The following is an 18,649-nucleotide window of genomic DNA, read 5'->3' on the forward strand; positions in this document are numbered from 1 at the left end:
CCTGCCCATGCAAAAAAAAGGTTTAACTCCTTATCTCAAAGTAAGGAGTTTGCTAGAATGTGTCTGTCTACCTTCCTACATCCTATCTAGGATATTATTCTCTAGATCCAGAAGATACCCATCTAGGTTTAAGTTCCCACAGAAGGAGACTTTGAGATAAGGATTAAAGTGTAGGTAGTTTCTTTGGGAATTGGCTTTCATTATCAAGCCGATTTCCACTGTGAGCAACTGGAGTTCAAAAACCATTGTACACAGTGTAAAACATTCTACAAAGTTATCCTAAGGAGAGGGATAGGAAAGTTAAGGTCCAACAATCCCCTATCCATGATCGGTTGAGGGCTGCTTCCCGAAGCATTTATCAGTGGCACTTTCGGCTTCCTCTCCAAAGTGTTCTAGTGTGCTCTTGATACCTGTGGGGGAAAGGGGGGCACTCTCACAGAGGGTGTCATAGAAAGCAGCCTAGAGAACATAGGCAGAGCACAAAATGCATCTGTTGGTGGGAACCATTTGCCTATTTTTATATGAATGGGCACTTCCTCCTCAAATGCATAGGAACTGAGTCCATGAATATAACTGAAATAACTGTGACTGCTACTCATAGTTAATTTCAGAGAGGAATTTCAGACCATACTGAAGGTAAAAAAGATGGTTTTACTTGCTGCATATTGGTTTAGTATTCTACAGAATAAAAGAAGCTCAAACTGCAAATCAGAAGAGAGGATGGGAACTAACATTTAGTAACCACCCAAATTATGATGGTGCTGTAAAATTATTCTTATAGATTTAAACCAATTAACTAAAAAGAATTTAAGGTTTCCTTGAGATGTGAATCGCAAAGAATTTCACTCAAATGTCTTCATTAAATTATATATTATTTAAGGCTCAAGGCAAGTACTTAACTTCCCAGAAATTCAGTTTCTCAGTCTTTAAAATAATTACCTACCTTTCAGGGATCCTGTAAGCACTGACTGAGATAACATGGCATGGGTAAAGTACAAGGAAGTGCTTGTGCCAAGTAAGTCCTACAATGCCAAGTGCTACAGCACCAAGTCCTTAGTGCCAAGTAGCCCTTTAGCTCTCTCTCCACCCTCTTGTCAAAATGTCATGAGATAGATAGTAGTATCACCATTGCAGAAATAAGATTATTGATCCTCATCATGGCTGAATAACTTTCACAAGGCCAGTGAGCTAGGGAGTGAACAGGCAAAGCACTAAAGCCTGGGTCCCTATGACTCCAGGGATCTTGTCTGCAAATTCCAAAATTTGCATTAACACAAAATTGCACAAAACCAAATATTAATTTTCATGAAGCCACAAAATCCATCAAATTTTTAAAAATGGTTGAACAACTTTTAAATTGATACACATCTCATCTTAATAGCAAATATGCTTTGATTCTTAAGTTAAAATTGGACTATCATAAACTTTCTATTGTGCAAGATATTTTAAACGTACAAAAGAAGTTTTCTCTGAATACAGCAGCGATTCATTTAGGTAGTATTCAACTAACCAAAAGTCTTAATTACTGAAATATTTCTGCAGCATCCTTAGAAAAATGAGGTCAATCACGTGAACAAATAACATCTTGGATATGATTTTTGTTAAAAAAACAAAACAAAACCCTGCCACATGACCACATCCAAAATATGCCTTCTATGTATTCAGCTCAATCGCACACTTTCTAAAATGAGGATTTCTAATCTGCATGATGACCCTGAAGTCCTGAAATATATATAGATTCAGGCACTTATGAACACTATGAGCACTTGATAAGTTTAACTAGGCTAGTATTTTATCTATATATCAACTCACATTGTTGCAAAGTTGTTTAAAATATTCTTTTCTTTATCTTCAATCAACGAGTATACTGGTTATTTGATATTTGCTCTTTTAATTTTTAACCCATGCATGCATTTTTGTCTAAAAAAAGAAGAAATTCAAATATGATCCTCTAGGAAACATCCATATCCTTTTAAATTACCAATCTAAGGCCAAAGAAGTACATAATTGGTGTCGAGATAAAATCCTTATGTGTATAGGGAGAGAAGTTGGTGCTGAGAGATGAGGCGGCAGGGAAAAGGAGGGTGTATTGCTCAGTGGTGACGGGAGGAGGTGCTGGATTGGACCAATAATGGATCTTTTATGTAATTAAAATTAAACATCAATATCAAATGAACTTCAAGAAAACATTTCAATTGAGTTGACAAACTGAGTCAACATTCATATATTATTTTAAAACGGGGAATTGTGGCATGTGACACACGAAATGACTATTCCGGAAAATACTAAATTCAATCACACGCAAGGTATGCTTCTTAAGTAAATGAGACAGAGGTAGCAGGAAGAATTTCAGAAGTTTAACTGGGCAAAGTAGTTTGTGCTACAGACAAAACACATGGGCAACAGTTTGCTAATAGTCAATATTCTTGTTTTGAAACATCAGTTTTGAAACATATCATATTGGCTGTAAATACACTAATTATGCAAAGGCTGTATCATGCTATAAAACACCATCATCAATAACTGTTGCAATTACCTGTTCAAAGTGATTTTTTTTTATTGCAAAGGTTGTCATTTTCACTAATTACCTATTACATATTCAAACCAATTGTCTACCTGCAACTACAAATGTTTAAACAGGACATAATTCCCAGTGGCAAGTAGACACACCTAATCAAGACATCACTGACAAGGAGTAAAGTAAATAGGTGCAGGAGATTTTAAGTTCCTAACGTGCTTTTTCAATCAACTTGGATACATTTTCGAATTTCATTAAAAACAATTGAAGAAAAAAAATGAAAATTATGTGGCACTGACGCGGCGTGCCATTTGAATGCATTGTACCTCTCCTACTAGCCTGATACGCACCCTAGGAAAACACAGAAATACAAAAGAATAAACACCGAATAAAGGGAATAGATACATCGCAAGGACAAGAAAGTGAAAAGGAAAAGAGTTCCTCATCTCTGGCAACTGCTCCATTGAGTCAAGATGGAGACATATCAGAGCACCTTTTACTCCCTCCCCCAGTCTCATAGTCTCCCTTTCTGGCTACCTCTCCTCCTCTCCCTCCTTCTCCCTTCAGCAGCCCCCAGCCCCGTCTCTTTTCCAGCCGTATTTACTGAACAGCACTGCACCACGCTACTCACCTGTCGTCGTTTTGCCATCCTTGGTCCCCTAGCAGCAAATCCCGAAACCTGTACCTAGGAGGCAAAGGGGGCACCTCGCTCTCCAAATCAACCATCCTTCCTCAAAGAGTGGGAAGCATAAAACAATAAATGGATGAGGAGAAGGGAGAAAGAAAGAAGATAGTGCAGGATAGAGGGAAAAGAATTTTTTTTTAATGTGGCCGAGAAAGGGACGGAAGAAGGGAAAGGGGGTTGGGTTGGAGGGAAGGGGTCTGCTTTGAGCCGGAAGCTGAGGCTGAACGGGGGCTGGCTCCTCTTTTCCTAAGGGTGTGATGGGGATGATGCAAACCAAGCCCTGGAGCAAAAGTCTGGCTCTGACTAGAATCAACGCTGCCACGGAACCGCCCCCAGCTCGGTACCGCCTCTGGTCCCAGAACTGGGGGGGGGGGCGGGAGTGCAAAAGTTACTTAGGCGGAAAATCCGCGCGGTGCCTAGAAAGAGGGGTACGCGGTGGAAATGAGCTCAACCTAATGGTGAAGCACTCTCCTAAAAGGCAGGTAAAAGGTTTCCCTCCGAGGGCAGCCTCCGGGTTGCAGTTCCCTCAGGCTGGCGCGCTCCCGGCACAGCCCAGGCAGGAGGGAGCCGGGGGCGGTGGGTTTGGGTCCAAGAAGCCGCCAACCTCGCGTTTCCCCCGAGCGAAGCTGAAGGCCGAGCCAATGAAACTTCCCGTCGTTAGCATAACACAGTGACTGCATGGGGGGGTGCCTTAGGGACAACCAATGTGGGCGAGCTAATTTGAGGATTCCAGACCCTTCTCTGGAAGGAGGGGACGCTGGGTGCTTGAAGGATTTCAAAGTGCTGGGAGCTCCTTCGCTTTGATCTCTTCAACCGGGAGGGCGGGGTGAAAAATGCAAGTTCCTGGAGAGGGAATCCCCGCTTTAAGCCCTAGGAAAGCCCCATATTTTTTTCTCACATTCTGAAAGAAGGAACGTGATCCTAGAAAAGAATGAAGGGCCACGTTAGGCCGCTGAAGAGAAGCTTTTACATGGTGCCTGGGAAAGCACATTGAAATGCATTGAAGATTATATAGTAGTAAATTACTATTACAACCGTCGTTGCTTTTCAGTGTGCACTTCCAGGTTGCACCGCCTTAGTCTTCACCGCCTTAGTCTTTGGAATGTTCCTTTTTGTGGCACATCCTCAGAGAAAGAAGTGAACTCAGCAGACCAGAATTTATTTTTCAGTAAAACCACCGATTATTGGAACCCTGCTAAATGCCTGCCCTAGTTCTGTTTGCTGTTAATGTTCTTTCACCCAAGGAGTCATTTCATCAAGATACAAAAAGACAGTGAATACTTACCATTTGACAAACACCGGGTTAAGATCCAGAAGATACCAAGACTACCATACTCATGTTGAAGTAATACAAGATGATAGATGCTATAATCAATATTTTTTAAAATATGGAAATACTTGGGATATAACATAATTATTCATAAAGGGGTCAAGGAAGATTTATTGAAAATGAACTAAGTTTATATTCCTGTCTTTGTTTCCAGTCTGCTATGGCAAATGCCACACCATGGGTTGCCTTAAACAACAGGAGTTTTGTTGTCTCCTGGCTTAGGAGACAGGAAAGCTTGTTTCTTCCAGGGATGGATAGAATTCTGGCAGGCTGGCAATCCTTGGGTTCCTTGGGTTCCTTGGCTTTCTTTTGATGATGCCCTCTCCTTTCTCTTCACTGTTGCTGCTGACTTCTGGTTTATGGCCCTTTCTTGTTGCTTTCTCTTTATAAGAACTCCAATAATAGGATTAAGACCCATTAGGGTTCATTTGACTACACCTTAACTAAAAATAACATCTACCAAAGGTCCTATTTAAGATGGAGGGTACAAGGGTAGTTCAGTGGTAGTATTCTTGCCTGCCATGTGGGAGCCCTGGGTTGAATTCCTGGTCCATGCACTTCCCCACAAAAAAACAAACAAACAAGTCAACAAATAGTGCTGCAATAATGGGATGTTCATATGGAAAAATAATGAAATGTGACCCTGCCATACAGCATACCAAAGATAAAAAATGGGGTCACACACAGGAATGGGATTAAGAACCTGTTTTTTGTTTTGTTTTTATCTTTAATACATAATATAGTCTACCCTAATTCCTTTGCATCACATTTAAGGGAAGGGAAGAAATGTGAAGCCTAGGAAATAGCATGAGTAGAGGCAAAGAGGGAAGAAAAGGTTTGGCGTTCCCAGGACGTAGTGATTAATGCTGTATAATAAATTCTCAAAAGACTTCATGGAGGGGGAAGTTCTGTAAAGAAGACTAGAAATGCAGGAAGAAATCAACGAAATGTCTAATATCAGATTAAAGAGGTTGGCTACCTAAACCAGAAGAATCCCAGTGGAAATAAAGTCACATCCTATGTCTCTACCATCAAAATCCTACTCATTCTTCCATTCATATCTGAACTGATATTCTCCATTAGATTTCTCATTCTTCCAGATGATTACTATGCCTTCTTCCTTTAAACTCTTGACACATCTTATGAGTATTTTGCTTATATTCTGCCATTCTCCATCAGTATTTGTGCATTTCTTTTACATCTCTTCCCTTCTCCCAATGCTTATCTTTCCAGCACAATGACGTCAACATAGCAAAATCTCAATAAATACGTATTGAGATGCTTTAAAGCTCTTAAACCTAAAACATTAACTTTTTTTTAACATTTGCTTTAGCCCCAGAGTCAAAGTTATATATTTTATTTTGCTTCTTTGGCATGAAATTTTGTAATCATTGTGCCAAGTCAGAAAATTATAACATTACATTATTAGGCTGTGCAAAAAAGGAAAATATCTACCTTGTATTTTGGACTTTACCATCTGTTATTGAAATGACTCTATGATAATTCACTTTAACCTTCTAGTTTGAAATGCTTATTATTATAATACTCTGACTTCATATATTTGGATGACTTAAAAATACGAAATATTTATGTGTTAGTAGCAGACTCAGGTTTCAAGCAGTAAAAAAGAAACAAGATTGAGTGTTAGAATCCTTAGATGCTGACGTTTATAGAGTAAACCACAAATTTTTCTTAAAAGAAAGTTGTGCACTGTTGTTTTACACATTCGTGACAGTTTTAATTCTATGGTTTTCAAGTGTCCCGATGATTTTGAACTAACAATTAAGGAAGGGGTAAATACATTAAACAGAAATAAATGAACAAATAAATAATATTTTCTCAGCAATAGAGTCAAAGTGCCACTGCTAAGGGTATAAATGACGCAGACCCCAACAAAAACCAATTAGAACCCACTAGATTAACAATACACTAATTTTCTGTGTCCTTTAATATGGTTGTCAAAGTAAAGTAGCTTGTAATTTTAAATTTAAGAAAATAAAAATATTAATAAATATAAGAATTTTTTTACATGGAATTACTTAAAATAAAATATGGCAATACTTGAGCACTGAAACTATATATGGAAATGGAACTACAAACTCGTTTCTATTTTCTTTTCAGTTTATGGACAGACCTTTATATTGGTCATTAATGTTGACTTTTACTTCTCCCACCTGCCTTTCTGAACTTTCTTTTTATCATGTCATGTTACTCCCTACTGGTAAAATATATTTTCTTCTTTCTTTCTTTTTTTTTTTTTTTTTTTTTGCATTGGTTGCCTTTTTTATTGCACTCTTTTAATCTCTTCTGTCATAGACTCTTTTCCTCTGTAGGTGTGTGAAAGCTTTCATTCTACTGATATGAGATTGGATTTTAGGAAACAGTTTTAAACTTGGTTCTGTCCGTTACAATTTTGTACCTTATATATACGTGTTCTTAAGCCCCTTAACCACTTTTTAGTGTAGGCGAAAGCAATAGAATATGTTGGCATTATATTAACAAAACAGAATTCAACAAAAGTTTTATGAATTATTAGCTAGTAGGGTACAGCGTAAGTGTCAAGAATGAAGAGTAAAGGGAAGACATTCTCTATTTTATGAGTTTTTTTTCTTCTAAGGAATGTGTTTAAGGTTATCTGCAAATTCCCCCCTCTCTTTTCAGTGGAAAAATAGTCTTTTTTAAAAATCCCTGATTTCCAGAATGTTGATGAATTATATGACTATTTTAGCACAAAAAGAAAAGATTCAAGCCCATGAATGAAGAATGATTTTATTAACAACTCACAATTTGTTGCTAATTGCCTTGTGAATAATGAACATAGGTGCAGTCATAAAATATGAGAGATTTTAACCCAAACATCAAAAGTATGGTGCATTACATATATCATTTTTATATCAAAATTCTGCAAAATATCAATGATTATGTCTACATAGCCCTGTAAAAGTTATTTGTAGATGAAATTTAAAAAGAGAAACATTCTATATCCTAGGCTACTCACTTCACCTCATCTGTGTAAGCAGAAAAAGACAAGATGATCTACATCCATTCAAAACCCATCATTAAGTTGCATAACATCTTATTGTGAAGGAGATACATGTTCTAGTCTTCCAACAAAGTTTTATTAAGCAATTATTATGAATTAAACTTCTCATGGTTTGTAGAGGAAAGGAGAGTAAGTGCAGAAAGACATACCATGAAGAAATTACATTAGAAGGGAATAGTCTCAACAGTAATTAGCACTGATTGCTGTGTTGCTAGGGAGAACATAGAGACATCTCTGTTATTTCTCTTCTTTTGAAAATCAGAGAAGACTTTCTGAAGGAGGGGTCATCTATACGGAAGAATGAGTAGAGAGTGCAGTAATAAAATGGAGTTAGAAGCAGCAGCAAATATAAAAATACAAATAATAGATCTAGAGAAATCACAGTGGGTTTCAGGAAATGCAAAAGTACAGGTAATGGAAGCTCAGGATGCAAGATTTCACTAAGGAGCTTACTTGCGCACTCCTTGTATACCCTGCCTACAAGTTTGGAGTTTTTTCCTGAGGCAATGATGAATCGTTTGAAGAGTTTAAGCAGATAACTGACAGAGCTCAGTTTGCATTCAGAAAAATCACTGTTGCAGCCATGGAGATAATTGATTGGTGGGGAGGCTGAGACTGGGAGAAGGGAGACCATTTATGAACCACACGTATTTCAAGTGAGATACGCCACTTGCTTGAAATAAGGCAGCGGTGGGAGGTGGATGGAAAGTAGAAGACTGATTTATAGAAAATTAAAAAGACAGGATTTAATAATTGAGACATTGTGCAAGTTAACGGAGAACAAAGAATCAAACATATACTTTCCAGGCTTCTAGCAAGAGTAAGTAGGTACAGAATATCATTGTAGGATGAGATGGGAATACAGAAATATAATTAGAGATAGGAATACAGAGAGAAAATGATTTCACTCAGGCCCTCTGTAGAAGGTAAAATAGAGGTGTCAAGGAAGTTTTAATGTATGGGTCTGCATATCAAGAGCAAATTCTTGAACAAAGATATAAAATTGAAAGTTATCATTAGACATGTGGTTGTTGAAACTAAGGAGGAATAATGCAATGAGTTGTTAGTACTGTAAGGAAAGAGAAGGGCTGATTTTGAGACCCCAAAGGTAACTGAACAGGAAGGAGGGATTAGAGAGGCGGGGGCAAAGTCAGAAGGGAATTCAGCTTTTACTGCCACAGTAAAGAGATATGTGTTTCTGTATTTTTCTCTGTGACCCTTGATTCAAGCTAAAATTGATTCTTTTTACAGAAATGAAAATGTAAGAAAACCTGTCCCATATTCTAAGCATATCCAGCTACATGAGCAGAATCATTTTTATTTCAGCTACACTGAAAAGAAGAAGCAGAAGAGAGGGATTGAAAAAGCAGAATATCATATTTAATTCAAACATTAAACTTGAAAGTCACAGGTATGTAATATAGAGGAAGGTCATTTGGAGATTTATAAAGATGTTGCAATAATTCATATAATTTATATAACACTTCTAGTGTTGTTGTTGTTGTTTTTCATGGGCAGGCAAAAAAAAAAAATCGAACCTGGGTCTCCGGCATGACAGGCGAGAATTCTGCCACTGAGCCACCATCACACTGCCCTGTCAGTCTTTTTAAACTGTCTTGTCTTCAAACAAGGCAAAGCCTAGGATGGAAATCTTGCAAGAAACAGGTAACAGTTTAATATATTAACAGTAATATGCTTTGTGACCTCCCTGATTGCATCTTTTCTTCTTCTACCAGTTTTCTCTAAGTGCATGTTATTCAGCATCGCTCTTAAGGATAACATGCCATCGCCATCTATCTGCTTCTAAACCTTCTTCAATGTGACTGTTTGTGGTGGGGGTGGGGACAGAGAGCCAAAGAGGGAGTTATTTGGTGCCAAGTGTGAGTCAATAGCTTTGATGTATGATCTCCTACAATTCAGGAATCAAACCTGAATTATTCTTTATTCAAAAAATGTGCATTTTATGAAGAAAAAATCTCTATCAGGTGGGGACTACAATTTTATTGTATATAATCCCATCGTTACATTGCTAGTGTCCCAAATCCCGCCCATCAATAGAAGGAAGGAGGCACTCCCGTTCACCTGAACATTGTCATGTTAGAACATGACATGAACATTGGCTGCTACAACTTTGCCTTCTTTCACAATACTCAGCAGTTAGCAGGTGAATTGTCTTTATTATGAGTGAATGAAAGCATGAATATGTGAATGGAATAAGCCATATCTTTGCCACTATTCCAACATGAGAACACACTATTGTTAATAATAGTGGGAAAATCTAATAGCTACAGTGTGATAATTATTATGTCCCAGAAATTATGTTAGGAGCTATAGAACAAAAAATAGCACTTTTCTAATTTGACAGATGTGAAAAGTTAGGCCCAGAAAATATTACCTAGCTAGTAATTGCTAGGCCAAGATTCAAATCCTTGGGTTTTTTAACCCCAAAGGTCATGCTTTTTCCAATATATTTGAATTGTTCAATAACTTGTAGATGCTTTTGTTTACCATTTAGTAATGTAAATTATAAAATTGCTATATCACTTTCCCTTCATCCACAATGTTCCACTCTCCTTTTCCATCTGAGGTTCTTTCCATTCTGTGTTTGCTTTCCCTGGACTTCCCTTTTCCTCCTCTTCACACAGCTGCCTCCTTCTTGAAGTAACTTCAATACTACCTCATCAGAGAAAGTCTCCCAGATCATCCAGTATAAGGATGTCACCTAGCCACTCCCTCCAATATCAGCTAATTTTAATTACCTTTAAAAAGCATTTATTACTATCTTATTTATTATATTTATTTATATTTTTCTGCCCAAAATCCCCAAAATGATGATATCAAAAAAAGGATATAAGCTCTAAGGAAAGAACTTTGCCTATCTTGTCAGCTTATAGAACAGTATCCAGTGTTTACTATGCATTCAAAAACAATGCTTGCTGAGTGATAGAAAACAAAACAAGAAAGGAGAGAAAAATAGAGGAAGGAAAAAAGATGTGCTCAAATAGTTACATAAATTTCTCAATTCCAACCTGAGAAAATTTCATTGTACCTATAGACTTTTTAAAATGTGGGTGAGTGTATCTTTGCATATATATATGTAATACTTAAGTAAATAAAGCATGGAAATTTTAAAAGCATGTTGTCAGAAACATATTGAGGTATGGTAGGTCCTCTCCCATGTGGGTTTTGATTTTAATATAGAGTAATTCTTGAAAGAAGGAAAAAAATACATGAAATGGTTTTACGTGCATGTGAAATGTTGTCTCTTATTTCAATTGATTTTCATTATTTAGAAATCCAGCCTGCAAGAAGCAAGAGTTTGGGTGAGTCTTGTATGGGTTCCATAATATATAAACACCTCATAGTATATAATTATTATCTATCTACCCCAATATTAAACATGATCCTGACTCATTAGTATAAAATGTATCATATTGTACAATATGATAAAATATGTATTTTCCTCATTTTAAAGATGATTAATATTGATTGATAAAATATATTTTTCTTAATTTTGAAGATGATTAAATGGACACAAAGTAAAATAAAATAAATCAATCAATAGGCATTTCAGAATAACTTCCCCCTAGGCCACAAAGTAACAGTAGTTTCTAATGCAAACACTATGAAGGCATATACACAGCATATGGCAACAATTAAAAGGCAAAAATGTTGCCTAATAGAAAAATCTCACACTCTTTTCCATGCTGTCATACCATCATAGGCTAGTGGTACATCGAGATTGCTGATACGCATACATATGATCTTTGACATTCATTCATATATTTTCTTTACCTATAAAATTATTATAAATATTAATTATATTATCTTCATACACAAATTGGATTTCTAAGTTATTTTGAGATAGCTCACCACTTCAAAGTATAAAGTGTCCATTACCATCTTGGTTTGTACAGAAGTGTATTTAAATTTAGTATATTTTTCTATTATTGTATTTAAATAAGAATGAAATGTACGACTATTACTACTAATGACAACACCTTGAATACTCATATTTATGCACTGGAAAAATAAGGAGAAGTCAATAGGCATTGTCATAAGCAGTTGAGCAGTCGGGATTCAGTCTTCCAGGGAAAGAACAAAAGTATAGAACGTGAGATGCTAGAGGTATGTCATTGAAGAAGTTGATGCCATAAAGGTGAAATATTATTAGTGATTTCAAGTCTTTTTAGCTGTATGATTTTGGATTATTTAATTCAGCATGCGCATCTGTTATTTGAAAGTACGTATCCCCTTTTCAATGTAAATATTAGCCTTGCACCCTTCTTGATGACTTTAGCCTGAGGGTTACGAAAGTCATACTGGTTTCACGCACATGCACACAAACACACACACATAAAATCTCAGAAAATCATCTCCTGCAGTACCATGATTTAGGCTCTGAATTCCGGAGGTAGGCATATCCTCACCTAAAACCTGCTTTACTTTTGCCTCTTCCCACACCAGACCCCAATGTCACTCACTCTGCCTCTTCCTTCCTGATTCCCTCAACCAACTATCTGAGCAATATTATTTGATGATCAAGTATGCTAGTTCTGAATTGGGACTGCTTGGATTTAAATCCTGACACAGGCATTTTTTAGTTGCTTGACCTTAGACAATTTATTTGCTATGTTTTTGTTTGCCCATCTATAAAGTAGACTAATTAGAATGCCCATCTATAAAATAGAATAATTAGAAGGTCAAGTACATTAATACATCTAAATCTTTGAGAATGATTTGGTTTTCAGCACATCATTTGCTATTCTTATTACATGTCTTTTTCAAACTGTAGGCATATGCATTTTTAGAAGTAGTTTCTTAATATAAACTCCTCTTTGCTGTTTAGCATCTAATGAATTTAATTATGATTTTCAAATTTCACAAAACTGGTTCAACAGCTTTGATTACCTTTCAAGAGATGAACTAAAGTTTGTATAGGTAGGGTAATTGAAACAACATAAATGTACAAAAATTAAAAAGAAAAAAAATCTGACTCCTCAGTGATTCTTCGGAATACCCATGGAAATAATAAATGTGGACAATCAGAAAAGTACCTTAAATATTCTCTAGTTAGAAGCCAGATCACATAAGCATTTAAAATTAAAACAAGTATCTTGAATTATATTCACATGCAAAGCAAAAAAGAAAAAAGTGCACCATATTGAGTTCAGATGCAACAAGCTGAACATGTGCTACAGAGCTAAATGAGTAATGCAATTTTTACACTGGATCCACGCAAACTTTATGGTTGTAGAAAATAAGGATATGGCAAAAAGCAATCTGGAAATGTCATAGCCAAATCAATAGTCAAGAGCAAGTTCACCACCTCCCACTCAAATATCAATGCAAAATATATTGAATTACAGATTATTGTATATGATATCATAAATATTAGTACTAGATTTAAAAAACATAAATAGGAGCTCAAATCTGATTTATCCTCTGCATTTTCTTTTCTTTTCTTTTTTTTTGCCTATGAGCTTACAAGCTTCCTTGCACTTAAGCACTGTGAAAGTCACCAAGTTGCACAGTGTGATATAGAAGTACTGAGTGCCATTATGATATTAATGACCTGGCAGCCAAAAGTGGGGTTTTCAACTAATTTCTGAATTAAAATAGATGATTTTCCCAGGAGTTGACGACCAAATTCTCTAAGGCCATAATTAAATGGTTTATCTGGTTGATTCAGACAACTTTTCACGAATATTTTATCCATAGTTTAATTAATTAGAAAATGGATCTAATGGGGCCAATATTTTGATTATAATCTCCACACAAATCAGATGTATATTAATTTCCCACCAATTCGTCCTTCTTCCCTATCTCATTTTCCTTCATTGCTAAAATATCCAGCTGAGGATCAGCTCCCTATTAAACCCAATCGAAGATGAAGGAATGAGTCCAAATTTCTAGGTGAACCTCGGTTCTGCTTAGAAAGAGCTAACTAGAAGTCAAGTCATTTAAACTAGTATCAAATGAAAGCTAGTAAGCAAAAATGAATCAAATGGGAGAGAAAATTTAGTTGTCCAGATTATAATCCAATAGTAGCAAATAGATCAATGTTAGGGACACTTTAGAGGCTGGACTGATCTGTAAAAGGAGACCCAAGTCCCAAGTCAACAGATCGAGCAAAAGTGAAATATGGATGCTCAATACAGGAGAACAAATCAAGGAACTAGACCTAGTTAGATAGAACAGGTGCAGTCATAGGAAGAAGGACATCAAAGAATATTAAGGTAAAGGTGACATACTCCACTTAGCAGGTTATAATTTTTAGACATGGAGATTTTATCACTATTTTTAAAAACGAATGACCCACATGACATGGTGTATCACCTAGTGACAGAGTACCTGATCCTCAATATCATAAAAAATTTAAAGAAAATTATTATCTCACATAACTGAAAAATTTGGAGGTAAAGCAGTTTCAGCAAAGGCTTGATAAAGACAGTGGTTTATTGATGACGATCAGAAGCTGGTTTCTCTGCATTTATTCGCTCTGCTTTCTATATCCCTCCCTGTGATATCAAGATAACTGCCAGAAGTTGTTGAACTTGGAGACAAGTTCATTTACTTCCAACAGAATGTATATATCTGTATCATATATGACATTCTCCTTAATAGTATTATGAATAGTCATTTTTGGCCCAATAGCAGGCTTTTTCCTAATTAGCTAAGTAGTGTAACATTTTTAATATATATATATTTTAACTCAGCAACTCCACTGCTGTTCGAATACTAATTTTCAAATCATTGCATGGACTAACAGTCCATGTTCAGATCCCAAACTTTACATTCTGCAGTAACTATACACCCACCACAAAGCATCAGACCAACTGATCCCATTAAAAAAAAAAAATTCAAAATAATAGGAAGCTTTAAAACATAAGCAGTTGAAAATATTTTACTAAAAATGTTTTATCTTATTTTAACATAATGATTATGCATTCTTCCTTCCTGCAAGCTTATCAGTTTTGTTCTATAGTGCCAACTGAAGCAACACCAAGTGTAAAATGTGGAGACAACTAAAACTACAATGGATCTAAGAGACAGCCACACCAACTCAAAACAAACAAAACAACAAAATCTTTGGGACCAAAGTGTGAGAAAGTGACAAGAGCAAGTCCAAACTCCTCGAGATACTTTGAATAATGCAGAGATCTCTTTCCACAGCTCTGGAAGTATCAATGATCCCTATATAGAAGGAATGAATGGATACAGGTATTCTATAGCAAGACTGATGAGTAAGAGAAGGCTGAGAAAGTGCATCATCTTTTCAGAAAGGGGGTGAGAGGACAATGCATAAGCCATGATCAGCTTGGTGTCAGATAATCAAAGCCATCTGAAAATAAGTTAATAAATGATGAAAGTATCTTAGATATCAGGACCACAGGACTTTACTCTGAAAATTCTGTAGACTTTCTGCTCACCAGATGTGAATAAAACAAATAACCTATTAAAGACTTTTTCTGAAAAGATGACGAAACAGGGATGATGAGGACATGCTTCAGTTAATATCTTCTCACCCTTGATTTTATTTCAGCAACTATTTAAACCAATTATATGTGCCCAATTCCAAATTTGTAAAAATCAGAAAGAAATAATGATGGATGGCATACTCATAGCTAACAAAAAGATAGGAAAACAGCAATGCAAGAAGGAAAAATACAGGTAAAGAAAATACCATTAGAATAAGAGTCATACAATAAATTAAAAGATATCGAGTCTTCTTTTATGAGTTCCAAAACAGTAAAGAAAATGAGAAGAAAATAATTACAAGCCCGGAAATAAAAAATAAGATTATAGAACTCAAGAAAAAATGTATGTCAGAGAAATATAAAACAGCTATAGATATCAAAGCGATGTTGGAAGCAGTGTACACACATGCACTTGCACATACACAAAATATTTCATATTTTGGGACTTGGAGGGCAGGCTTAAAGAGAATAAAGCAAAATGACATGAAATAAAAGACGAAATAAAACTGATTAGATATCCATCATAGATATGGAAGATTTAATATAAGTATGCTTTTCTGAGAAGAAGGAAAGTTTTTGTTTTTACTTAGAAAGGACATACTGTTCTCTAGGCTAAGTTGATTCACAAGAAGAAAACTAAGAATAATATTGGAAGAAACAACTAATTGACAAAATATTAAGTGTGAATAAAGGAGAAACTCATCAAGGTTGCTGATCACAAGAGAAACTAATAAAGTCAGTGGCTTTTGTGAAAGACATATACCTGGTCAAAATTAAAGATCAATAACAGATTGGGAAAATCCAACATTTACAATACCTAAAACCAATAAGTGGTTAATTTCCAGACTATATAAGCAGCATACAATTTAAGTAATGTCTTCACATCAACAATAAAGAAGGTATGATTTCTCACTGAAAGAAACATGAAAATATATAAAACAAGCTATTCACTGAAATTGCATCCCCAAAAGAAATAAATATATGAAGTATAGGAAAAAATAGTTACACACATTAATAACTCAAGATGTAAATGAAAACAATAATAAGGTATAAGGATGCAGGAATCTTCATGTACTCTGTAGGAGTATGGACTAGTTTGCCCATTCTGAAGAACAGTCTATTAGTGTGAATTATTTGATATACATAAACCTTTGGGCCAACAATACAGCTCCAAATATATAAGCAGAGAAGTTTTCATGACCATCCATAAGGAGAAAGATAAAAAGAGGTGCACTGCACATCAGTATTGGGATCACATGAAGTTGGAACAATTTAGGTGAGTCACTGAGAAGATAGATAGGCTACTTGTGATGGCTGCACGTAATAAAAAACTATGCAGCCATGCACGTGTAAGCAAGGATAGATATTTAAAACACAATGCTTGACAAAAGAAGTAGGAACTAGTACAACACATACAGGAAAATATAATTTTTACCACATTAAATGTGCTTTAGAAGAACATGTACAAAACATGATTACTTAACATATTTTAGCATGTTTGAGATTTGTAGGAAAAGAGGAGGAGCAAGAAGTGGTGACAAAAGGGAATATGTAAAGAAAATGAGACAAATATGGTACCTTTGAAATGAGGAGTATGGTTACCTCAATTCCTCTGCTTCTGAAGCCAATTAATGAGGAAAAAATCAATGAAAAGTGATTAATGCAGGAAAAAAAAAAAACCAAAGCGATGCTCTTGAAGATACTGAATTTCAAAGATGTGTAAAGGACTCCACAAAGGCACAGTAATGTTCTGTTTCTTAATCATGGGTAGGTTCACCTCTTACGTGTGTTATAAATAATCATTTGTATGTACTTGAACACAAAGTAAAACTTTAAGGGGTTATAGAAAAAAGTACCTGTCTTTGTATGTGATCATAGGGAAAAAAAACAATGTGATGATATTGCTTTCATAAATAAGTTACATCAAACTGCAACGCAATATCAATAAAAACACATGCAATAAATGGCAAAAATGAAAAAAAAAAACAAACAGGTAAAACTGGTGAATTAGGAGCAACCAGAGCTCTCAAATTGCTACAAGACTGGACATTAATTAGTACAGTTACTTTAGCGAACCCTTTGGCAGTAACTACTATAACTGAATATATGCACGCCCTACAACCAGCAATCCCATTCCTAGGTATGTACTTTAAAAAGTCATATATATGTTCATCAAAAACCATATAACATTATAAAAATGTCTATAACAGCATTAATTGAAATGGCCCAAAACCACTCAAATGTCTTTTAACAGTTCAATGGATAAATTGTCATTTAGTTACCGCAATGACAAAAGAACTTCATCTACAAACAAGATGAATCTCACAAATATGATGCTGAGTGAAAGAAATGACAAGAGTACATAGAATGATACTGTTTATATAGTGTGCAAAACCAAAGCATTCTGGTTGTACAAATGAGGATAGTAAAGAGGAACTTCTTGGCAATTTTCTTTTTAATTATTTTAGTGTTGATTACCCAGGGGCTGTACTTAGGATTTATACTCATTTGTATGTAATACTTCAATAAAAGTGTTTCATTTTGATTTGCTTTTTGAGAAAAACCTTGCTAGGTAGACCAGTTACCAGTAGCCTAAGGTAAAGAAAAAATGGCATTATTAAACTTATGCAATGAATCAAAACTAAACTAATCTTTTTTACGGAGGAAAAATCACTGATACTTGCATGCCTGGAAGTATGACTTCCTTTCAAATTGATCACAAAATTTAATGCAAATGTGGTTACTGAAAACAACATGTCTTTTTTCATTCACTATTATATTTTCAATAACCAAATGATTTTATTAGTCAAAAATGAAAATAGTGTTGGCCACCATGGCTCAGTGACAGAATTCTCGCCTGCCATGCCAGAGACCCTGGTCTGATTCCCAGTGCCTGCCCATGTAAAAAAAAAAAAAAAAAACGAAGATAACATTACTTTCCATCTGTCTTTGTGTGTCCATGTGAATTTTTATTTTCCTGAAGAACTTCTTTATTTTTTATTTATCTAAAAAAATAAGCAAAACTGTTTTAGCTATTAGAAGTCAGGATAACGATTTCTCTTGGGGGACTTATGACTGGAAAGGAATGTGAGGGGACTTGTGGAATGGTGACATTGCAATATTTATTTATCCATTTGCTGGGTACATGTGTGTGTTTACTTTTATAAAATTAATTCTGCCTTAGACATATGATTTGCACATATTTCTGTATCTATGTTATAATTCAATAAGTATTTTATTAAAGGTAGAAGAAAAATAAGCTCAGGGAGATAGATTAGTGAAGATTGGAAGTCTATTAATACTTTTTCCTAAATCTCTAAATAAGCATGTAACTTATAAGGGTTATTGAAATTTGATGAAAGTTATTTAAAAAGTAAAAAATATCCTATAGGCATTGAGGTGGAAAATCATACAGAGGAGTGATGTTAGACTTTTCCACATACTCACATGTTATGCATAAGTGAAATAATGTTTATAAAGTCCTTTGGAAAAGGAAGTGTGACTCAAGACTTTTTTATATGCAGTCAAGTTGACATTTTAGTATAAAAGAAATAAATTCATGAATATGCAAGAAATCAAGAAATGGAATCCA

At 35.4% G+C, this 18,649-nt stretch overlaps 1 protein-coding gene and 2 long non-coding RNA genes across 6 annotated transcripts in view; 2 read left to right on the forward strand and 1 right to left on the reverse strand.

Moving 5' to 3' along the window:
* KCNT2 (potassium sodium-activated channel subfamily T member 2) overlaps positions 1–3,511 on the reverse strand; it is a 450,533-nt gene extending 447,022 nt beyond the window's left edge. For all 4 annotated transcript variants that reach the window (XM_077157297.1, XM_077157299.1, XM_077157298.1 and 1 more), the window contains exon 1: positions 3,150–3,511. In XM_077157297.1, coding sequence (XP_077013412.1) covers positions 3,150–3,244 — 95 coding nt within the window. In that variant the 5' untranslated portion in view covers positions 3,245–3,511. The remainder of the gene's footprint in view (positions 1–3,149) is intronic.
* Positions 3,512–3,614: 103 nt separating this feature from the next.
* On the forward strand, positions 3,615–8,988 carry LOC143678955 (uncharacterized). The gene is made up of 2 exons (XR_013173497.1): positions 3,615–3,685; positions 8,828–8,988. It is a non-coding gene; the product is annotated as an uncharacterized LOC143678955 (long non-coding RNA).
* Positions 8,989–9,102: 114 nt separating this feature from the next.
* LOC143678956 (uncharacterized) lies at positions 9,103–17,534 on the forward strand. Its single transcript, XR_013173498.1, has 3 exons — positions 9,103–9,241; positions 10,870–10,899; positions 14,544–17,534. It is a non-coding gene; the product is annotated as an uncharacterized LOC143678956 (long non-coding RNA).
* Positions 17,535–18,649: the final 1,115 nt, after the last annotated feature.

This window comes from Tamandua tetradactyla, chromosome 4 (assembly GCF_023851605.1).
Source record: "Tamandua tetradactyla isolate mTamTet1 chromosome 4, mTamTet1.pri, whole genome shotgun sequence".
NCBI lineage: Eukaryota > Metazoa > Chordata > Mammalia > Pilosa > Myrmecophagidae > Tamandua > Tamandua tetradactyla.